The sequence below is a fragment of the Oxyura jamaicensis genome, chromosome 3 (assembly GCF_011077185.1).
Source record: "Oxyura jamaicensis isolate SHBP4307 breed ruddy duck chromosome 3, BPBGC_Ojam_1.0, whole genome shotgun sequence".
Taxonomy (NCBI): Eukaryota; Metazoa; Chordata; class Aves; order Anseriformes; family Anatidae; genus Oxyura; species Oxyura jamaicensis.
Window position 1 is genome coordinate 102,434,221 of NC_048895.1, and position 25,019 is coordinate 102,459,239.

The following is a 25,019-nucleotide window of genomic DNA, read 5'->3' on the forward strand; positions in this document are numbered from 1 at the left end:
CCGGTGACCCCCACCCCTGTGAACCTGAAAAGGCAATTTCCATTGCAATATCTAAGTTCTGGTTGAAATGACAAATCACCAGAGTTTCTACAACTGTATCTGTAGTCCTTTGGGTTGAAATAGCAAGTCTTTTTTTGTCTTGTTGCTTTGTTTTGTTTTAATCTCCCGTGATATGACTTCCTAAAGGGGAATTCTAAATGTTTAAAAATATTATTAGCACAGCTGGGCCTTTCAAGAGACCAGCACGTATGTTCTAGTGTTGCTCCAAGCAGAGGCATATTTGTAAAGATCTCTTCACAAAATTATATTGGCTTTGCAAAGTATGCTCTGAAGCACTATTACCAGATCAAGAGAAGGGAGAAAATGATTCAGTATTAGATAGGAAGTGACAGAAACAGCACTTGAGTACTACTGCCATACTATATCCCATCTTTTCCATAACAATTTATATGTGCATGGTAAAAGAGTCCCAATCCGCTTTAATAAACCATCACCAGCCAACTCTCACAGTAGAATCCTAATAGTGGAGTTTCAACCAGCGAAAGAAATGCACATGTATAGTACACATTTAGTCCTGTTTCTTTTGAGCCAGCAATTAAATAAGCTACTTGTTTGAAACAGTGATGTTGGTTTGTTAGTTATGAAGTTGCCAGCTGAAAAAAAACCTTGAGTGGTCATGTTCAGAAACAGGACACACGGGGTAGCAATAGGCTTTTAGATGGAATTTTAAAGTTGTGTAAGTACAATTCCCAAGTAACAAGTAGTTGGCCTTGAAATTCTATTTACCAACTCTACTGGAAAATAATTATATGTGCACATTTGTATGCAAGCTCTAGACAGCATATGGGATACAAACAATTTTTAAACAAAATACTGCAAATAACAGTGCAAATGCAAGTGTTGTGAGGCTTAGTAATCTCTAAAGGAGAAACTGCATTAAAATAATACCATTTTTAGCACTCATTAAAAACAGACAGACACCAATGAATTTAGAAAAACAAGTTCACATTTTTTTAAACTACAGTTTAATCAGATTTAAAGACACAAATTAGAAAAAAACATTTATAGGCAAGTTAAAAACACCTTTAAAACATAACAGCACACTGCTTCTGCAGCACTGCTGAGACAAATTAGAAATAAGTAATTATTAAAATATCACAATCACAGTGTAACTAACAGTGGTATTTTAATTTTACCATACACCAACACTTAGTTTATGGATCTGTTGAAAAATAACACTTTTTTAAAAATATATATTTTGGAATAATAAAAATGAAATTCACTGACAATGCATTATATTCTGAATCAGGAAAGGCAAATTTAGGAATACTGTAGCTATCCACACTTTCAGGGGTGTTTTCTCATCTTAACATATGGGTATTTGGAGGCATTACTACTTCTGCATTGAGGTAAAACTATTCCCTTGAACGTGTGACCAAGGCAGGAAATAATGTAGTTCTGTATTTTAAATTCTTAAATTCAATAACTTATTACAACATCTTTGAATAATGCTATTTTCACCCATCTTACACTATTTTCCATTCAGTGTATTTTGAATGTTCTCTCCTAACTGATCTAGAATACATCTGAGGTCTGGGATTTAAGAATGACTACCTAGTTTCTATTTATCATTTTTGACACCTTTGTCACACTAAGACACATCAGAAGGTTCATCAGAGAAATAGTCAATACCACTGGACAAAAACAGGTACAAAGAAAAGACGTAAAAAGAACTGAAACACATAGAAAGGCAAAATATGTGTAGGCAAATACTCCTTTAACTTATTGTGACAAAAGATTGTTGCACCTTTAGTACGTAGTATTACACTATTCTGATTGCCAGTCTCTAGGCACCCTATTTTTTATCTCAGATTTCGCTATTTTTCCTATCTCAGATTACATCTTCACCATTTGGACGGAAGAAAGGGACCCTCCCAGTCTGACTGAAGCATGGAGCACAGCTGTCTGTTCATACTACGGATCATGGGGAAACATAAAGTAAATCCAGCCTGGGGTGTTTCTCCCTCAGAACAAAAGGAAGGAGATTCTGCAGAGGTCTCTTTTGCCCAGAGGTTCCTTTGGAATAAAGTGCTAGACTGAGCCACTATTAACAGAAAAAGCTTCCTCTGCAAGTGGCCCAGTTTCCAACTCAGATTTCAGTCATGTGTCTGCAGTCCAATTTTGCCTACGTGGTCTGCAGCAGAAAACCCAAACTGAACGAAGCCCTTTACCTTCCACTCAAGCCGTAACCAGCAGATTCTGTTTGTGCTTCCAGAAGCAGAAAGCTTAGTGCTCCAAGACCAGAGCTGAACAGACGTCAGCAGATGCAGCATACGACCGGCGGGCTCAATGCTACTGTCATGTAAATATTGATATGACCTATTTTAAACGTATTTATGCACACCATAGGCAGCTACAGCTCGTCAATTCGTGTTTATATGGATATGCACATGGATCCAGGCCATCTAAAAGTGCCTAAAACCAAAACCAGGCCTATGTCACTGGACACTGAACTAACTCACAGAAGAGGGTGAAGTGGCAAAATTTGCTTTTGCACATTTGTATAGCTGCAAAGTGAGCAAGTTATGTTTTAGATATCATTCTATGGGGTGAAAATTGTTACAGTTGTTAGGTTTTGTTAAAAATATACAAAAAGCTCATCTCAAAACTCACTTTTAAGAAATTAAAAAAAAAAAAAATCATTTAGTTTTAATCATAATAAGTAACCATTGCAACATGTGAAGTTAAAACATCTCAGGGAAACTTTGCAGACGCCTGTATTTTGTGGTGTTTGTGAAGTGTCCAGGTCAGGATAGCAACACCTACCACAGTTCCAGGCAGATCTAGCACAGAGCAGCAGCAGCTGGAGCCACAAGAAGCTCCTCTGTCCAGCCCTGCCTGTAGCATTAGCAGCGTGAGCCACCCCAGGAACTCCATGCCAAATCCTCCTGGCCACTGCTGGGACACGCTCAGACTGCACAGAGTTCTGCGCAGGGAGCTGTTCCACAAGGCTGTGAGGAGGGGAAAGGCTGACGGTGCCAACTAGCTGAGATTCAGACCTCAGATCTGGTAATCTGAGCAGAGAGTAGGTGTGATTCAGTAGAGTATCTGCTTAGATACTTAGCGTAGTATTTAAGTACTTGTTTAACTTGAAGCACTTATAGCCAACCGGTGTTTTGCCAGCACTTAAAAATATACCCAAGTGCTGTTCTGAGTACTACTGGACCTAAATAAATAAAGAATAATTGTGTACTTAAACACCGTGATGGATCAGCACAGAACATGTTTTTATATGTAGGGTTGGCATCATAATAAAAAGCTGAAATTTATTTCCATCAGTTTTTCTAACACTGATCACTTTTCAAAACAAATGGCATCATTTACAAATTCATTGCAAAAATTAAAAAAAAAAAAAATCAAACCTCTTTCAGAATTCAGTGAAAATTACAAAGTGAAAGAGTTAAGGGTAAAGGAAACAAAAGCCTAAAATTATTCTAGTTTGTGCTTTTAAACTTCTCTGTCTCTCAAGGCCAACTTATAAAGTTGAACACATGAAAGTTTACATGTAAGCAACAGTGACACATTTGTATGCAAACACAAGTATACATCTGCTCATGTACTTCAACAAATTGTCAGCAATTTGTTTGCAAAGCTTCCAAGAGAAAAATCCAGACTCTTTTAAAATTATTTTTGATATGGATTTGACAGTAGGCCAGGCTCTCACAAGGGTGTTTACAAAACAGATCTCATCTGCATCAGAAGTTTTATGACCAACTAGATCATTGCCAGTAATAGGAGCACTACTACCTCGTGTCCATCCTGTCATACAAGCATAGTACTTGTGTTTATTTTACTTATTCCCACAGGGGAAAGGGAACAAGTTAAGTAAGCGTAAAATTCTTTTCCTATACGATATACTCTACTGGTAAAACCCATATCACAGGTCAGTGTAGAGCACGGAATACACAAAGACCTCTTTGTAAAGTCTTCTCATTAAAGCATGATTTCTATTAAGAGCATATTAAAATGCATACCAGTATTTTTACATGATAATGTTTTGTACATGATACTATGTTTTAAAGTGTCACCTATTACTGAAACCTTGTCTACATGTCAGCTGAAGGAATGGCCACAGGAGTTTCCTCGAGAAGGACATAATGTAACTGTAAAGCTAACAAAGCCTTCCCTATTACAACAGTAGTAGGCACCACTGAAACTAGTCTTTAAATATATATATAACACATATCTCTTTCATTAATACAGAAGCATAACAGGTTAAAAAAAGGTTAAGCAAGCGAATAGTTACTAGCAGGGTGACTACATTTAGTAACTAATATTAACTCATTAAGTGCCTGTTTGAATTGTTCACAATAGGCAAGGATCTGCAAAGCACCATAAAATTATCAGTAATATGTTACATTTACTTTTCAAAGAGTGCTCATCTGGAATACAGAAAAGACTTCTGCCTTTTGGATATATATTATTTAAGTGAAAGAATATTGAAAACCATGTTTCCTTCATGTCCAAAATGGTTCTAGCCAATTTGCTTTCTGCTTTTTTTCTCAGCAAGAATAACAGTAAATCACCATCATCCTTTCAAATTCATTATTAGGAAGTTACATGTGTAAAACTTGAAGATTATCTAAAGCATCTGAGCTGGCTGCTCTTGTCTTTTTGACTGACTGAATGAAAAGGATCCAGTGCCACATTTTCATTTGTGATAGCAAGGCAGAAAACTAGCAAAGCTGAGGGAAAACAACAACTAAAGCCCAATTTGACTAATATCAGAGTGCTGCCATTTAAAAGAAAAACCAAAAAACTGAAACACCTCCTTATGTAGTCCTCAAGAGAACTCATCTGCATAAGGAGCAATTTTTGTTACAAGTACTTCAAGTACTTCTATATTCCACAATGATATTTTGAAAACTAAATTTTAGGACACTACAGTTAAACAGAAATTCTATGCAAAATAAAATCATCATAATTTTCTTATGTTGCAATTATTTAAGGGGTTCAAATAGTGAAGAAAAAACTAATTGTATTGCACACAGACACCAGTCATGTCCACTTTTGAAACCCACATCTTGCTACTTGTGACCAGCTAAAGCAAGCACATTTTTTTTTATCAGTTTTAACTTGCACGTAAGTTCTGAACAAAACTGTATCTGTGAATTCACTCACACTGAAGTACGGGACTTCACTAGCCTAAATCTGCTTATTTTCTGGGAGTGCTTGCAATTGCTTTTGTATTTCTTAATGAAGAACTCAGAAGCCTCCCTCGCACGTATTGGCACTCCTGCCAAAACAAGAAAAGAATACCAGAAAATTGATGGAAAAATGGCACATGAGATGTACTGGCATCCAAAACTGCTTGTTTGAGTAGATACATAGCCTGCACCAACAAGAAGAGGAATTCAAGTTGAACAGCAACAAATACTGAAAGAATCAACCCAAAATCTACTCACCCACCCAGAAATGTGCAGTTCTATTTGTTATTTAACGTGAATGTCCTTCCAAGAACAGAAAGTGGAAAATGTCTTTCCTGATTCTATCTCTAATAAGGATAAATAAGCATAAAGAAATTAGTGTGCCCTTGCTTAGAAACAATGGAAGAAAAAAAATGTCATTTTGTAGAGACAAATGATTACAATGGCAACACCATGGGGAGGTCTACTTGGGTAATCAACAGAAGGATTTAGAAATCAGATTATTTTCCTTGAAAGATAATAAAACTGTCACTGAAACGCTCAACATCCCTGCCCACCTAAGACTCACTCCATATTTAGGTCCACCTTTCTGTGTCAGTTTAGTGCTAACCTACACGTAATAATAATAACAATAATTTTTTAAAGTGTGTTTTCCTCCTGTGAGTTTTAAGGAGACAAAGGACAGACACAGAATTACCACAGCAAGGAAACAGCTCTGACCTGACTTAGGTTTGTAGGGAGTAAGTCAGACAAGTATTGAGACAAATTCTGCATGGTAATGTCCCTAGAGGGCAAATGATGACCATTACAGTTCCCCTGGTATGAGGAATATTGACCCCCCAGGCCAAATACTTGATCAAAAAATTCAGGATCAAAACAGTATGACAAAATTTTCATTTGTTTCATTCACCCATAGGTTACTAACCAACAAGCCGCATTATTTTTCTCCAATAGTATTTTTTTCTAGCTTTAAAACTGGTACAATGTATGGATAAACAGTTCATTTACTAAAATTAAATCATATGAAAACACTGAATATAAGCAATATGTAGCCCTTTAACACGGTACTTTTGCAGGGACAATCATCACAACAAATGGTCTGGAACAGATATAGCCAATGCATTATCCCCTTGACTTTCTTCCATAATTCAGTTAGTTAGATATTCTCAAGGATTTCTTTCTTTCACTATGTTACCCACAAATACTATGTGAAATCTGCATTTAAAATCCTAATTTAAAGAGAAATCTTTTCCTCTAATTCATAAACCTCTTTGCATAAAGGGCCATCAATGATTAAGCATACGGAAATTGGTTATCATGGTGATTTCACATTTTACCGTATGAATTAGATCTCAAGTTAATTTTGACATTTTTACACCTCAAGCATCATCGACTAACTACTGTATGCCTTAAAATTAAAAGTGACTTTGTTTTTAAGTATTAAAAATCATTTTTGGTAAAATAGTTCTATTCTAGAACAAGTATTTCTGGTATTTAAGGGTAAAAACACATTTTCATTGAAGTCCTGCTGCTTGCACAATGTCTTCAGTGTCCTGCGGCTGCCTTTCCTACTCTAGCTGCAAAAGCCTACTTGGTGATGTTTTGTAGTGATTTTATACTTTAAATTAAACAGTATGGAGCTGTCAAGCTCTGGAAAAGGTGAACCTCCAGGTGTGTGTGTGTTTTTTTTACTCCATTCAGAAGGATTATGCGTAATTAGACTCTTTATCACAGAAACCTAACTATAATTTGGCATCAGTAAAGTTTACAGTTCCATAATATACTGTAATTGTTTGAGATACTTTAAGAAAACCCTCCAAATACTGAGATGCTTATTGCAATTCCCTTTTAAAGAGGAGGTTCGAAAACCTTCTAATGACTTTGCATTTCATATTTGTATCTTCTTTATAGCATATAGGATCATATATTTGAAATACGCTTTCCACAAAATCAGTCTTGAAAATATCACTTAGAAACAATATTTCAGTAAATAGAGGGTTTAAGGCAAGTCATTCATTTGGAAAAATTAATTTCCATTTGTTAATCCTAGATTGACACAATTGTATCTCACCCCATCAGTGCCTTGGGATACACAACGTACATTCAGCAAAGGGCACACATATGACCCTATGGACATACGTTGCAAGTCCTGAGTGCCCATTGAAATAATGGTAATATCTTCATATAAGGCGTGACCCACAGGGACATGGCATGGAAGGGGTTAATCTGTTTTGTTTCCAGTCTTGCTATTGTATGTGATTTTCCTAGGTAATGCATTCTTTTCATACTAAACATCTTTGCAAACAAATACAAACCCCTTTAAAAGGTGCTAAAAATGGGTTTCTGAAAACATACAAAATATATTCATCATAGTACTCCTCAATCACTGCTTTAGTGCTTGATATCTGCAGGTTATTTCTTCTTTCTGACTGAAACTATTATTTGTTGTGGAATAACTGTTCTTTTGCAAAAGATTTTCTTCTTCTAGTTTTTTGGGCCACGCAGGCTGGATGCTTTCGTGCTTTTTACTTCCTTTTTGAGTTCTTTTCAATGGAAATACCAACAGCACCAGGATGCTGACAATATGAAGACAGAAATAGCAGGAGCTAAAAAAAATACAAAAAACACAACAAGTAAAAACACTAGTTCAACAAAACTCTGACTAGTCTTACAAGATACTTAAGGAAATCTACTTGCATACAGTACTTTTCACATAAAATATCTAAGTAAAACATTAATATTTTCTTTTTAAATTAAAAAGTAGTAAGGGGAGAGATAGAAATAAAGTCTTCTCCCACGGTATTTAGTGCGGTATCAGAGATGGTACCAGGTTTCTTAAGTACCGGATGCCAAGTAAAGAGAAATCTGCTTTGAATTTATTATTTCAAAAAAGTTACTTGTAGGAAGTCATTATCTAGTCTTGATATAAAATAGGTCAAGGACAAACTCATCTCAAAGGTTTTATTTTCCGCTGCAAGAAAAAATAAGTCCATTATGATAGGAAAACAAGAGCACTTCATGGTTTCTTAAACAAAAACCAAGCTCACATGTTAGAATACAATAGCTTGCTCAACTAACAAATCTGATAATTATCGCTAATGTAATTCAGAATTCAGGAATCTTCTGCCACAGAAAATGCATCTACTTTGAGTTAAAAAAAGAGAAAGGAAACAGAACATACTTACCTGTAAAAGGTGAGAGAGGGTTTCACAGAAAGCAGTACAAATGGCACAACTGTGTAACTTATTGCTACTTGAGTTGTCATCCATGTTACAATATCATAACATAGTTTAACAGTAGGAGATTCAACAAAATAGTGTCTGATATTGTTTCTTATCTGAAAAAGCAGATAATAGCAAGTTAGATTAGTAATAAACTGATTACTGCTATCTTCCTGTATAGAATTTTTCTACAAAATTCATAGGATGAATAGAGATGTTACTGTCTGGACAAGCATTTGTCTGTTTAAAATACTTAAAAAAACATTAACTTCAAAAGGAGTCTATTCAAATTCCTTGCCTTTTAGGATAGCATGCTTCATCCAGTGCAGGACTTTTAACTATTTAAGAATTTAAGCCAAATTAAAAGAATGCATACACACTTAGACTACTTATCTGAATGTGGCAGGCATTCTATTCTACAGAAACATTTTGTAAATACAAAGTTTTGGAGTAAATGAAAACCAGAAGGCTTCTGCTGAAAGCTCCTACCTAGTAAACAGCTCACATATGTAAATGGGTAGGATATATTTGAAGACTAGTGGGATAAAAACAAAACAAAACAAAACAAACAAACAAACAACAACACACACACACAAAAAAAAATAAATAAAAAAAAGAAACCAGAAAATTCCAAATTTCAGTTCTAATGACAAATGTTAGGAGCCTTAATAAGAACTAATATCAAGTGGGACTAAGTGGGACTATTATAAAAAGATTTATTATTTCATATGCTGAGTCTTCTTTTGCTTGTAAAATTCTGTTTGAGTAATAGAATACCAATGGTATTTCAAAAAATCCCCAACTTGCATAGGTTTGAGTTCAATTTTGTTTAAGACAAGACAGAACCTCTAATATGAGTCCACTAAACAAGTATCTTAAGTGGGGATGTGTAGTGGGTTTATGCGGCAAGGTTTTGGTAGCAGTCAACCCCTCTTGGTAATATAGATACAAAATTGATTCCTCTAAGGTTACATTTTCCTCCTAATTACATTTTCCTCCAAAATAACTCCTAAATTATCGCAATCATCTGCTGACTTCCAGACTCCAACAAGGTTCCTGTGCCTGACAAATAAAGATTTTAGGATTGATGTGGGGGAAAATTAACTAATGCCCTCCATGAAAAGGTTGTTCCAATAACCACTCCTCTGAAGGCTTCCTGCCAAAATGGAATTCTAGGCTGGCTTATGCTGATTTCCTTAAAACCCTTAAAAACATTAAAACCCTTTTTCAGTTTTCTTGCCCTTTTTACCCATATTCCCATGTACGTATCACATTCCCACTCAGACTTTGTTAGTTAAGCTAAGACAGATAAGTCATTCTAGCCTCATACCCTTCTACCTTGCTGCCTGTCATCTCCCCTGCTTTCTCCTATCACCACGTACAGTGACTTGTTCCTGACTTCTGTAAAGCTTCATCCAAGTTTTACAGAATTTCTTGTAGAGAAATGGAGTACGGTAGGACCTGAAGGATGACATTTAAGATAAATCTATGATTTCCCATAGTAAACAACTGATAGGAAGCATCGAATGATTAACGGGAATAAAACAAGTTGAATACATATTTAGGAATGACAGGTGAAGAAAATGTGAATCGGAGTTGCCAACTTGTTCAGTCTTAATAAAGGCTAATAGAGTTAAATAACAAACATGCTAAAGTGCCTCTAACGTATCTTACCAGTTAATATGAAGTACCTGTTTGTATAGAAACTGAAAATCTTTTAATATTTTATTGATTATTGATATGAAATACGAATACAACACAGCTTCCTAGCAAAGCCCAGGACTAAGAGCAGGAAGCAGTCTGATTTACTGCACTTCCGCTGTTGAGAAAATACAACTTCTACCTGTGAACTGTCCCTGAACCCTGGCTTTTGCCCCTGGTTGATAGATGCCAAAGTTCACTGTGACAGAGACTGGAATGGAGATGGGAAATACACTTATTCTATAGAAAGGAGTCAATTCTGTCAAACAAAGACTATACTCCATCTCCATGAAGTAACAGAAGCAGGTGTTTTATTACTGTTAGCAACAATCTAAATCCGAAGTACCACTTTGCCCTAGCTATCACCGCAAGAAAGAGCAGGCTGCTTCATTTCTCAGTCTCCCGGCTCTTTCAATGGAAAAGCGGTCTGCTATTCTGCTCTGGGCTGACAGCTGAGTATCTTGCTCCTCTTTCCCCTTGAGCAGCTGAAAAACCTGCCTCTGTTCTTATTCAGCTTCTCCAGCAGGACTGTGAGGTTTCTTGACAGATTTGCTGGGTCCATTTCACTCTAAATAGCAACAGCAAAAGTTTGTTATTATTACTGTGCTGCTGGTTGGGCAATTTTAAGTAGTAACTGCACTACAGATGTTTATCTGCTGTTGAGGGTGATCATTCTTTAGTTACCATCATTATAACAGTATTGGACAGAAATTATGGAGGAGGGTGGACTCTTTAAATATCTAGCACTAACCCTCAAATTTTAAGCTAATGATCATCTGTGACAAGAGAGTTTTTTTCATAACGATCCCAGATAACACCTTGATCAGCATGGCATAGTAACACATGATCTGTTACAAGAAAGGAAGAGTTTACACAAAAGACATGCTACAAAGATGTTATAGGATGTGCATAGTCTTGCTTGATTCTGCTGATTACTCCCTCTTTATAATTAATCATTCCCACTGTTCTCATAACTAAAAAATAAACACTATCACACATACTGTTTGTCATCTCTAAAGCACATCTTTGGAGTACAGAACACGTTCTCAATTTTCTTTCACAAAACTACTTATTATTTAAGAAGATACTTGGCTGGTACTTACAGCTCGTGCTGCTAGTGTCATTAGTACTCCTGTTAAAAATGTTAAATAATATCCCGGGTAAACCCCATGCCAAATGGCAGAAAGGATGAACGTCTGGATCGTTGGGCTGAAGGTGGCTCGCTCATAGCACACTCTAACAAAAGAAAGACAAACCAAGATAAATAACATGAGAGACAGATCATCAGTCTTTCCAGTTACCATTTATACATTTATACTATTAGCAGGTTCACCTCTAACATAATACTTGCAATGCAACTGCAGTTTACTATTATTTACTAACATTGCCACTACATTATGACTTACAGAAAATATCTAAAGCTACTCAGAGCTGCAGACGTAACCCCTCAGTGCTAACCTAAGCTGAGTGCCATCATTTATGGTACTTATTCATAGTGAAGTGATACAGAAGCATCCAAAGACGGGTGTTGGTATTAATAAGGGATCTTGAGCCATCCAAAAATAGGTTTGAAAAGCTAGACTGAAAGGCACAGATTATCCCACAAGCTCTTGCAGTAGGTCCGATATATATTTTTCATAAAATGAAATCTGCTTATGGGTGAAGGGGCAAAGTAACAGCTACCTTCAATTCTGAGTAACAGAGAGACTGCAGTTGTACATGTGTGTGTAGGGCAATCACATGAGCACGATGATGAAGTGATAATTAATGAGTCTAGGGATGCAAGAATACTAAATAAGGAGAATGCTGAATTTTGCTGTTTAAAAATTGAGACGGAATTACTTGGCAAGGTCCTATAATAAGGAGTTCTAGAAGGACAAAGGGAAAAAGGAATCCAAGAGAGGTAGTAGTTTCTAAAAGACAACATTAAATGACACAGTGACAAACCATCATGATGTGGAAGAATGATAGGAAGCATGGTAAGGTCCTGATATGGCTTCATCAAGAGTTCTTTAATGATCTGAAAACCAAAAAGCAATAGGAAATATGGAAACAGATGCATACTTAAGCGAAGCAAAAATAAACAGCACAAGCATGCACGAACAGAAATCTAAGACTAACATATAAAAATGAGTTTTAACTAAAAAAGGGCATTGACACCAATATGTGAAAAGGTTTTTATAAATACGTAGCGTGTAACAGGAAGACAGAAGAGAAGGCATGTCTATTATTGAAAGAGGAAGACTAATGATACAGAAAACCAAAATATTCACTATTTATTTAACTATTTAACTACTTCCATATATGCAAAGGGTTATTAAGGCTAAGTAATACAGTCAGTGTTAAAGAGCAGAAGGTAAAAAGACAGGATCTGAACAGGGAAAGATCAGAAGTGTATTCTGCTAATTTAAGTTATTTCAGACAAATAGATGCGATGAGTTTTATCTCACTAGTTCTTCAGTGTGGGGCACCACTACAGCCCCCTTCCCTCACCAAAGGGCTTTGCTAACAACAGCTGTTAAGATAAGAATGTGGGCCTTAAGTAGGGTGCAAGTGTATATGTGCATAAGTAATACACAAAACTATCTGAGGTCATTTGCCCAAAATAGATAACTTTAATGAAGAAAGTAACGTTGGCCAGATTAAACAATAACCAGGAATTTCAAAGAGACTTTTGAAACAAAGAAGGTGTCAGCCTGAAAAGAAGTACAAAAGCAGCATGAAAAGTTGCAACAATTCAGAGATGCCTTGGAATAAAAACACCAGGAGTCAAAACCTGGTTTCACACTGCCAGAAGTCACCCCACGAGCATCACCTGCCAATGCCAAGACAGAGCAGCCTTCCCAGTGGACACCAAGTAGCCTTCATCCAGCAGGGGGAATGTCAGTACAGTAAGCAATACACAGGGAGCAATATCTCACCCGTATCAGCTGCATTCACGTGAACTCGCTGCCTGCTTTTCTAATTGGCATGTGGATCAGAAGGTTCACATGGAACTGGGGAACTCAATCTCCAACAGGCAGTGTGCACAAGCAGGATGCCCACGCGTGGAAAAAGAAGGTGTGTTTTTGTAACCTGCATGTCCTTTGGCGTGTAGGCGGGCTGCATGTAACTGTGGGCACGTACGCGCATTTTTAAAACTCTTTGGAATTAGTTACAGAAAAGGGTTTAGAAATCTGTTTATTAAGTCACAACACCATGCGCTTACAAAATGTTTCCTCTTCTAGTACCGATATGAATCTTGAATGTGTATTTCACTGACCGCTGGTTAATTAAATAACATTAATATACTGATAAATGGCTTAAAACTCCCTTTTCTTTGGTTTAAACTACTTTAACTGAGCAGATTTTCCCCTGTAAAGAATTCAGGAGCTAACAATCTAACTTCATTAACTAACCAAATATCAGTCGTATCAACACAAGTCAGGCAAAATACATACTAGAAACAATCATCAGGCTTCAATTGCAGAGAATTAAAAGTAAGCTTAAAATTTTCTCTATGGATTTTTCAATAAGAAATTCTGTTTGAATGCTTCATTTGACATTCCTAAAAGCAAACCAAGGAAATAGGGTCATCATAGCATGCTCAGAAAATCTGTTCAAATGTGGGTTGTTTGGGCTATTTGTGATTTGCTCTAGCACTGGGAAGATGCATCAACTGCTCAGCAAGGTACTGTCCTTGGCCTGGTTCTGTATGTTCATTACTAGTTTGGGTGATAGGCTAAGAAGTGTATTTTTCACCCTTTCTTCCCTTCCTTCTTTATGGGAGGGAAAGTGAGGTAGAGAAGATGTGCATCGTACTCTCACCAGGTAAAGAACTAGCATCCAAAATGATCTTTGACAGATCTGAAATGTTTTGAAATCAACAAGATGAAGTCCAAAGTCTAGAACCTCTAAGAACATTGGAAGATACAAAACTTTAACTGCCTATGTAACACTATGGGAAAAGTAATGATCATGAATAGGAATCTACGGTATGGAAAACCTGAGTATCAGCTGAGCATGAATAAACACTCGATTGCTGCTGACAGATGTAATACTGATGTACTAGCAGGAGTGTTATCTAAAGAAAAGAAGGATAATTAAGCCATTTTAATAATTCATTCTGCCTGTACCAAGCCAGGGGAAAGACCTTGGAGGTCTCAGAAGTACTACATCCACTGTAAGAAGACAAGAAGTCTGGGAAGAAGCCAGAAGAGAGAAAGAAGTACCACAGAGGCTTTGCAAACATAATTAGATGTTTCCTTTGGAAAAAAGAATGAATAGGCTGAGGAATTTCCCAATGAGGAAACATTATCATGATATATATAGTGTTGATACATGCTAATGTGTAAGTATCTATTTTGAAATGCATGCTTCTAAACATAATACTTTTGAACTGCTGTATTTCCTAATATGCTCATTAAAGTTTATGATCCGTAGACCAGATAACTGCGTAACAGTTTTTACAAAAGCTTTTTTTTTTTTTTCCACACACAATCGGGGTTTAAAACCTGTAATTCTGACAGCTTCTGAGAGCATCAGAAAGAAACAGAAACAATATTTACATTCCGCATTTCTGTATTTCTTGTGAGATAAATACCTAAGATTTTAGGTGCTTCTATGAATGGTAAATAAGTGAGGTTTTAAAATGTTTAAAGTAATTTATGAGCATGTCTTCTTAAAACTGCTGTAGCATTGCAACTAGCAAAATGATAGGTATTTGTATCATATATTCTGTGCCATTACTTGTAGTCCTTGTATGTAATCATTAAAACAATCTTTTACTCAAAATTTAACTTTAAGAAACCTTTCCACTTTCTTTCACTGTTGCAAGAATCAATTTGTACTTAGAATGTCCTCAAAGAGTCTCCTCCAATTGTTCTAAAAATATTTATTAAAGAAGATGCATTAATTTCTCTTGGCACCTTCTTTTAATGTCACCCTAAGAGCAATTGATTTGCCTTTTTTTTTCTCCTTCCAATTCAAAGGAAATTCTAATATTTTCTGCAGTAAACCAATGTTCCGTTAAAATCATTCAATGTAAGAGTTTGAAAGGTTACTGAAACATAACCACACTAAGTTTTAATACTGATAAACTTCTATAGATAAATTTAAAACTTGCTTTATTAAATGATGCATTTTTATGACTGTGGCATACAATTCTTCCTTGTTGTCCTATCAGCAGATCCTAGTGCCTATGGAGCCAACTAGAACATGCACATGAAATTCTATTTCTGTTGTTTTGTTTGTTTAATTTTTATTACTAAGTCAGATAAATATTTAAGGAAGAAATTATGGAAAAAAGAGCACTGAGTATAAAGAAATTTGATGGAGGCAACTTCCTGCTGCCAGCCATCCAAGAATGAGATAAAGTCCTCTGAGTGATCCCAAGATGGGGGTCTAGGTTAAACTTGCATCTAGTTTTAAAGGATTATCTATACGGAGACTGGAAGAAGGGAAACAAAACCTATGTACAAGGACACTTGTACAAGGACACTTTCTTGTCTTACTTTCTAGTCACCACAAAGAAGTGGTAGAAGTAGAATGATTTACTTCACCGGGCACTACGCCTGTTTCTCAGACAAGGGAAGAAATGCATCTGAGGGATATTTGTTTGCCTTTTTTTTTTTTTTTTTGATAGCACATTGCATGGTTTGGTATTTCCCATGCACCAGTTACAGGAGGAGTGCAGAAAGTTCTCTCAGAGAATGTATGGAAATTCTTGTATCACTGTGTGGCTAGGAGCTTCCACAGGCTAGCAGCCAAAGATGTATGCTACTGCTCTCAGCTACATGCACAGCTTTGAATGGAAACAGAAAAAAAAAGGAAAGAGATTACTCCGCAGATTAATACTTCTAGGTTACCTATGGCCAATAGTGAAGTTAAACAGTTTCCATCGCTAGCTGACAGTTTACACTAAGTGATCAAAATTCAGAGGCCTTAATACAGGTATTACAAGAAGAATGTTCTATGCAGTTGCTGAACAACTGTACTGTTTTGTGGGCTTCAGCTTTAAATGCTAAATTATCTTCAAAGAAATATTTATTTTAGAAACTTCTGTGCAGAAAAGCTTGCCTTTAAGAAATACATACCTTTTAAGCCAAAGAGCTGTTTGGATATTCCAGTTATCAAGAAACATCTTGAAACTTGTGGAAGACTGTAAAACAAAACAAAACCAGTAATTGTATTTCAGTGATTGTAAAATGTTATTAAATATTCCAGAATTCCGGCATATAAACTGCTCAAAAAGTATTTTGAGATTAACTGAATAAGGAATTTACTCAACTATTTATAAGCACAGAATGTTTTGGAAATCAAACGACAAGTAAAACATATTCAAAGCAGATTCTATTTTCCATTCTTCCCTAAGGGTGTGAACTTGTCATTTTTGATTTAAAACATACTCAGTATCTTGATAAACAAAATGCTTAGAAAAAAATAATGAAATTGCAATTAAATACACACATGGGCACGTATTTTATTTAAAAGAGCAGTGAACAAACCTCTATTTGCTGGATTCTCAGATTTGATATTAGATCCCAACGTGTAACTCCGTTTTTGTCATAGCCTCTAAAACCAAACCCTGCTGCGTTATTAATTGCATCTGCTGCAATGGGACAAAAAGAAACAAAGGAATTATGAACTAACTGCTGGTATTACAAACATTGTGCGGTACACAGCATGTATTTGTTCAAAATATTGGTGATATTTCAAAGGCTATGCATGTGTTTTTAAATACTGCATTAGACGCTGGAACAAACAGAAAACAATCCAAGTAACAGACTTGCTTTCAATTAAAAAAACGTGTACTAAAGCACAAGGATGGGTGCCATTACTATCTGCCTCACAGTACAGATGCCTCCCTCTCTCACAGAGCTTACTTGGATGTGCTTGAGCAATTTGACAGAAAAACAAACTCAATGAGATGCATCCATACTACAAAACAGTGGCTGCTGGTGATGACTTGAGACAGCAGCTCAACTCGAAGGTATGTGCCTTCAGTGTTTGTAATGCAGCAATAGTGATGGTTAAAGCCCAACAATAAACCTGCACGATTCAGCTACGTGCACATTCACAGCACCACACGTAACCAGTGAAGACCTAATAAAGTATGCAGCAATTTACTTAGCAGTGCACAGTTTGTCAGACTTCCAGTGATCACAGAATCACAGAATAGTCTAGGTTGGAAGAGACCTCCAAGATCACCCAGTCCAACCTCTGACCTAACACTAACAAGTCCTCCACTAAACCATATCCCTAAGCTCTACATCTAAACGTCTTTTAAAGACCTCCAGGGATGGTGACTCAACCACTTCCCTGGGCAGCCTATTCCAGTGACGACATGAGGCTGCTGTTAACATCCCACTTGTGAGTGTTTACAATGCATATTGTAAATACTTCCAAACAAACCATATTTTTCTGCAGGAAAGCAGCTACCATCATGTGGGCTGTGCAGGAAAAAGCGAGGGGTCTCACCCTGAACATCACGTCTCATGTTCAGTACTCACCTCTGGCTCAGCTTTGTCAGCCAAGCCACTAAAGCTTCCTCAGCTGAACTTCTCAAACTCGGATGGCCACTTGCACATAAACTGGAGTCCTTCCCAAATATTGCCTCTGCTGAGCCAGGCATTGAGTGCATGCACCCAAACATCATAACCATGGGGCACTTGGCTACACCAAGGACCATGGGGAGGAGAATGCCCATTCCTCTCACAATTCAAAGTACTCCAGAGGAATTGGAAGCAAGGTAACCAAAAGGCTCTGCAGCAGCAATACAGATCCAGTCCTCCAGTGAGAGGACATTAGCCCTGTGTGTGAGCTCAGAACTTTTCCAAAGCACTCTAATCAGGTTGTCCCTTTTTAAATTACAACTAGCAAGGCAAAAAATCCTCAACTTTTATTACTATTTTAAAAAGAATTTACTTTATATAATAGTGATACATAAGTGAAATTCATCAATTCATTTTCCTTTCTTCTCAACAGCTTTTTCAAGGTACTAATCAAACATACTCAGAAAATAAAAGATGCGATTGATCCAAACACTCAAACAGTTCCTTTCCTGAAGTTGAGTTTCTCCAGTTATTCACAGGTCTTGAAGAGGGCTTTGTGATGGTTGATTTGATTTAATACAAGGCATTTTATAGTATTTTTTCCCCTCACCAACAACAATTTTAAAAGATATCTATCTGGTATAACTGATGTCACCTGCAAATATTAGACAACCATTTTACGTTGTTAGAAACAGCTCAATATATGAACTCCACAATCCCTTGCTGGCTAAAGCACAAAGACTACAGCTAGAGTAAGTAGCCATTTTATCAACTAGCATTTAGTAAGTACTCATTTTATTAACAGATCTTTTTTCTTAAGTGCAAAGAATAGCATTGTGCAACTCAGAAGTATAACATCCAGTAAAAATGTTAAGGTCTCTGCACATTCAACTCACACCATTATAAGTTTAGATGAAATAAAAGCGAAGGAGAAAGTTGAAAGAAGTTATTTAGCAAACCAAAAGTACAAAATTAATATAGTGTATTTTTGTCAGTGTTTTACCAAAGAATGCTAACACTGCTCTGCTAGCAAACCGAAGTAGAAATCTATCTGAAGAATGACGGGGGAAAAGAAGAAAATTATTCATTTTTCAGCTGACTCCTGCTTTTGACAGACGATGGTACTGGTGCATAAGAGCATAATATTCAGAAATATTTCATTCCACAACAAGGCCCAGAATTACTATATCCAGACGCACTGAAAGCACTTCATTCATTGACCAGGAATGAAACCAGCAGCTGTAAATGAGTCATGCTGCTCTGCTACACTGAGGCTTTCTTTATTGCATTGTTTCCCACAGATTTTCTCTCCAAAGACTTATGAAACAAATATGTAAAACTGAAGAGGAGGAGGAAACCAATGAAATCTGTTTTGTGAGACACATCCAGTATGCCAACTTATATAAATACAGTATTCTGCTTTTGTTGTTGTTGTTTTATTTTAAATAACATGATATGAAAAGCAAAACATAGCTTAATCTATTCAGTGTCTTAGATCAGTGACTATGGGTGTCCTGTCATTTGTCAACTAGAATTTTTAGCAAGCAAAGACTAAAAATGAAGTGTCATCCATCAAATTCTGGAAAAACCACTGCAAACACTATCTACTATTAACAACACTATTACACATCTGAATTTCAATATACTCGTTTTCCCTTCATGCTTGAAAAAAACATCAAGCAAATTACTGCTAACGAACCAGAGAAAGAGGCTTAGAATAACTTTTCAGACATGCTGAAGGCAAAGAATAATAATAATATTAAATAATAATAATAAAAAAAAACATAAAAGCACCCCCAAGGACTGTACATCAAACTAGTTCCATAATTTTTAAAAAGCAAAAAAGACATTGCCCATTAAAACACTGTCACTCTCCAAAAACCCTCATGTTTCACTCAATTTGTTCAGTAGACCATGATCTCATTTGCAATACTGTTACAACGTTGTGCTTAGTTTTATGATAGGTTTTGTTTCATGAAGAAAAGACATCATTCAGTACATTTGACAATCCATTGTAATACTTGAATACAATAATGTTTGCCTAAGGCCTCAAGAGGGCACTGTCACTTTTTAATACACAGCGTGCAGCATCTCAAATGAAACTCAATACATAGAGCTGTGGGTTTTTTTTCCGTACTTACCTAAAGTCCATGCAAAATAATATTTGGGTCTGGCAGCCATAAGAGACACGTATAGGTAGAAAAACCTTACAGGCCATGATGCTGTAGCTCTGAAGTTCTCATCAATGTTGTATTCCACAGGCAAAGTTTTCGTAATCGTCATGTGAAAGAGTAAGGAGAGTCCACAGATTAAGAGTTTCTGTGCCACAGCTATCTGAAAAGTTTAAGATAAGAGACTTTGTAAGCTTCATTTTTTTGTTAGTGTTATGGAAACAAAGGCAAGTTATAATTCTCCTTCCCTAAACAGACGTGTATATACATCAATTTTTCAGTAATATTTACAACCAAATTTAAAATAGGTGTTAACATTTTATAGAGGTTCATGAAATATCCTTAGCTTGATGACACTGTGAGCACCACATCTTCTGGCAAACACAGAAAATCAAATTCAGCTACACCCAGCCCCTATGAGGCCCCTACAATAATGGGAAGATCTTTTGGAACTCCAGTTTCTATTACATTGTCAAACTACCTAACCAAATAAGACATCGCAACACAAAGAATACAACCTAGCACAGAATGAGATGAGTACAATTATTGCAGAGATTTCAGAAATAATGGCAAAATTTTAGTGCATCTTTGGTAATCTTTGGTGTAATATGGGTGTTCAATTGCTGCCCAACTCAATGTATCAATCATCTCTGTTGGATTATTACAATATCTAAACCAGTAAAATAAAGAAATAATTTATGAATTTACAACCAAAATGCTTCAGTACTATAAAGATCTGCTTTCCCAACTAGAATGATCAAAGGAGTCAAATAGTATGCTCACAGATGTGTTAAAAATAAGTTCTTCAGCTAGAATCTGGACTCAAATTACCCCAAAATTCAGTTTTGCTATAACCACCACAGTAAACAGTATACTATTTTTAGGAAATCAGTATTTCTAAGTTTCTGTTACAAAATGCACAAAGCACTAATGCATGACATTCACTGCTTTGACTAGTTAGTATCACCCATATTCCAAGGGTGGATAGTACAGTCTGTGCAAACTCCTAAAGGAACACACTAACCAAGCGCTTACAGATGAAAAGATTGAGAGCTTGAGCATTTAAAAGTAATTAGCAAATTTTTGTTGTAAGCAAACTCGGTATTTAAATTTAAATATTATAATTTTAATTTATGTTATTATTCTATCAACACTAAACTTGGGAGGAAAACAATAAACACAGCTATTTTGCTTTGCAGCACTGGAACAAAGCTAACCAAAATCCTTCTTCTGCCCATTCTGCTTCTAATACACCTACCCAAATCTTTAAAGTCCTAGTTCAATTCAAGTGCAGCTACATGCACCTAGTTCAAAATAAAGAATAGCTCAGTTCCATAATGCAGAATACAGCATGAAGTGCCCAACTGAAAACACGTTTCTGCAGGACGCACAATATCAAAGATTCCCTCACTCACAAAGGTGCATGAGGTGGTACAACCTGATCAAAAAATCTGGAAAAGCTGTAAAATGGTAACTGCTAACTTTAGAGACTGCATGCATTTCACGTGGATCGTCAGAGAGGATAAGAAAACCCAGCCAGTTTCACAAACCGGCTGGATAATTCAGGAGGCAACCACCTATCAACAGCTAAAGCTGCGGTTTAGTTATTTTTTTCTACTTGTTTTCTAATAATGTTACTTTCAATACTTTATTACAAGAGTTCAAAGTAGAAAGCATTAGCTTTCCAAACATGTTCCTTTGTTTTTCTAGCAACTATTAATCCATCCCCTTCTTTGCAAGATCAAAGAGAAAGTTCAGTTGGCAAAACTTCTTGTCTTCAGTTTATACAGAAACCAATGTTACTCAGTTATTATTAACACTAATCAATCTTTGACTTTGGTAGGCTATATCTAATAAATACAAAAGCTGATTATTTGTAAATATGAAAAGTATCGATCCTAAACAATGAAGACAAGTTGCAAAGACTTAACTTCATTGAAATTTTCAATGAAATTCATCTTAAGAAAAAACAATGAGCTCACACAGCTGTACTTTTAGAAAATAAACTCTGCAGTTTTCAATCTGTAGTTGTAGAACTCCTACGTACTGTAGGAGGAAGGTGTTTTTATTTAAATTATGTATTTCTGCAATTTTTTTTAGCAGCAACATTTAACTACAGGGACAAATATAATAATATCCAGACACAACATAACATATTAGTTAATTTTGTTGGTGGTGGTTAGGGGTTTTAAATACTACTTCACTCTATAATTTTAAGTCCCAGAACCCCAATCAAGCATGCTGACATCACTCACAGAGATCAGTACAGGTGTATTAAAGTCCTTAGCAAACAAGGATGGAGATAACCTCCTGACCCTACAAAGACTGGGAGCTGCAATTTCAGGACTGGTTTAAGCTGAATTTCTGAAGAATAATCCAAGCACGTGCTGCAATGCAAAGAAGCAGTCCTTTCTTTTTTCCTCACCTTAGCTGCAAGTTTTTCCTTCTGGTGAGTCGGATTAGGGAAGCAAATGAGGTGAGATGGTGAAATGGTAGCCTTTGCAGGTTCTGACTTTTTTTTTTTTTGACAAGCTAGCTTTAGATGGGATCAAATGATGTGAATCAGATCACCATGCCATGGAATGCACATTAGCATTTATATGATAAGCAAATGACTTGGAAGCCCCAAGTTAATACTTGGGTTGGCCTCAATAGATGATAAAATTACAGCCTGAGACTTGTTTAGCATTCTCAAGTATGAATACATTTACACAGAAACAGAAGCCCTCACCTGACACCACAGTAATCTATTGTTCAATTGCCCGTATAAATGCATTTGGTAAAGCATTGATTCACGTCGTTTTACTTAATCAACTAGGCTATTGATATAAACTTATTTGCAAAGGCATAAATGGCTAACAACTGGATTTCATGTTCATGGGAGGATTGGTCAGTCTTTACAGGGATGAAGTAACTAATTTTAAAAAGTTTCAAGTTCATTTCATTCACTCCTCAAAGTTTTCAGTGCATCAAGTTGAAAAGTAAAACCTGTTTATTGTGGAATAACTGAAAAACTGCACTCCAAAATAATAGTTCCATTAACGAATTAAGAGAACAGCTGCAGGATATCTTTCACCTCACGTGAAGTAGAATATGCAATTTATTTTACAACAAAAAGGTAGAAGGGCCTGGCTCATTTAGTTTTGATGAATAAAAATTGGGCATACCTGTATAAAAATATCAAATATGGTTAACACTGGGAAGGGAAAAAGATATTTAAGGTAGAAGACAGTGCCAGGAGAAAAACAAGTGTGCATAAATCAGATGGCAATGCAAGCAGGTTGAAAGCTGGATTCCTAATCTGTGAAACGAGTTCCAGAACAGCTTTCTAATTGAGGTAATAAACACTCACTGAGCTCCAGATTATATAAATATATATCACTGTATGAACAATATAATGTATATAAAATACATATAAAAAGTAGAAAAGGATCTTCTAAGTTTATCTGAATATTTTTTGTTGCTGTTCTTGGCTGATAAACAATAAGGAGCTCAATATAATACTGAACTATGTTAAAGTGTATCATTTTGTGGAGGATAGCACCTCAATTAAAAATTACAGGTAATTAAGCAAGAACTTTATAACGTGTAGGAAGAGTCTGCATAATATGCAAGAAAGCAGGTATCTGCTGACAGGCATCTTGAATTTTAAGGGTAGCCATAATAAAAAGAAACTTACAAAGACAGATATTAATTTCTGAGAGTTGACACCACTTTGAGCACCAACAATTGATAGCTTGCAAAAAGGCACAATAGGAGGGATATAAGAAATAAGTTTTAATATGTTGACTTGATTCATTTAACATGCAATGAGCACAGAAAATATACTAAACCAAGTTAATATCATGCAGTCAACACACAGTATAGAGGAGGAGGCTGGCATGAACTACTTTTGTTATATAAATGATAATTAACAAGAAATGAAGCTTATATTATTATACTCAACTCAGCTGAAGGACTTTTTTTCACTTACTATATTAACATTTGCTGATTCCATTTGTATTTCATTTTTTGAGTTACCTAACAATTTATTCTTCTTGAAATAATTAAGTAACAAGGAACACATTTAAAATATTAACATGAAGTTAATGGGCTGTAAGCATTCTTCTAGAACAAAACAATGAGTACTTTAGTTGATGCAGCAAATGCAGTAAACAAATTATATCATCCATATTTCTCCAAAAGCACACAATACTCTCTGGTGTTATAAAATGCAGCCAGATTTCTCTAACACCAGCTGGGAGATGAAGTATCAACAGCATAGACAGCTTCTCTTTATTTTTATGTCAAAAGGTAATGCAGCATAAATTGCAAAAAAAAAGTCAAGCATTTTAAGAGCAATACAATTTAAAGAAAACTGCTTACCTGAAAGAAGAATATGTTATAGGTTCATGCTTTTATTTTTATTGACTTTGTTCAAATCACTAGCAAGATTATGTGGTAAAAAGCTATGAAGACCTACCAAGCACTCGGTAGATGAATGTCCAGAAGTAGTGATATTGACAGATTTGGTTAGTTCCATTTATTTGCAATAAATTTACTACACAATATTTTCCTCCAGAAATAGGATTTTAGTCCATAAGATGTGATGCGTCTATTGAGCCAAGAGGATGTTTAAAAACAAGTGTGCAACTCTGCCAACACAACATATCCGTGCAGTCTATGGACAGACTGTGAGGTGCCCACCTATGCAGGGAAGTCTCATTTGTCGTCCTCCCTTCTTGACTACTTGCTCAACAGCACATTTCTATGACCTTAGGTACTTTGTCAACATGTGGAATGGTTTCAAACATTATCATCCTCCAACCACGAGTTTACATTCCTGTGGTGCAAGTTACTACAACCACACGAGGCTTATAGAACAGAATGTGCAAAAAAATCATCACCCACATTCAAAGGATGGAAGTGGATAGACATCTACTTAATTCTTTGGATTAAAATAGAAAAGTAACAAGCTTTGGGAGCTTTTGATTTTAATTCCAACCATAAAATCTCTCTGGTAAGGTACGATCAACTGGACTTTCTTCTGTACAGATGTGTTCTCTTTTCCAACAATAGAACAAAGAGAAAAACAGTAGACTGTATGGATGACTAGCCATACTCTTTATTTCTTAAATCTAAAGATGTAGTAAAAGATGGACTATCAATTACAGTATGCATCTGTTTTAGACAAGTTTGTAAACTCTT

The 25,019-nt window shown here is 36.0% G+C and overlaps 1 protein-coding gene across 1 annotated transcript in view; it reads right to left on the minus strand.

The window, feature by feature from the left end:
* Positions 1 to 1,008: 1,008 nt before the first annotated feature.
* Positions 1,009 to 25,019, minus strand: part of MBOAT2 (membrane bound O-acyltransferase domain containing 2) — a 96,001-nt gene continuing 71,990 nt past the window's right edge. Inside the window, exons 8-13 of the mRNA XM_035320854.1 lie at positions 19,803 to 19,995; positions 16,615 to 16,718; positions 16,204 to 16,268; positions 11,233 to 11,365; positions 8,393 to 8,544; positions 1,009 to 7,813 (exon numbers count right to left, since the gene is read on the minus strand). Of these exons, the coding sequence (XP_035176745.1) occupies positions 7,591 to 7,813; positions 8,393 to 8,544; positions 11,233 to 11,365; positions 16,204 to 16,268; positions 16,615 to 16,718; positions 19,803 to 19,995 (870 nt within the window). The 3' untranslated portion in view covers positions 1,009 to 7,590. The remainder of the gene's footprint in view (positions 7,814 to 8,392; positions 8,545 to 11,232; positions 11,366 to 16,203; positions 16,269 to 16,614; positions 16,719 to 19,802; positions 19,996 to 25,019) is intronic.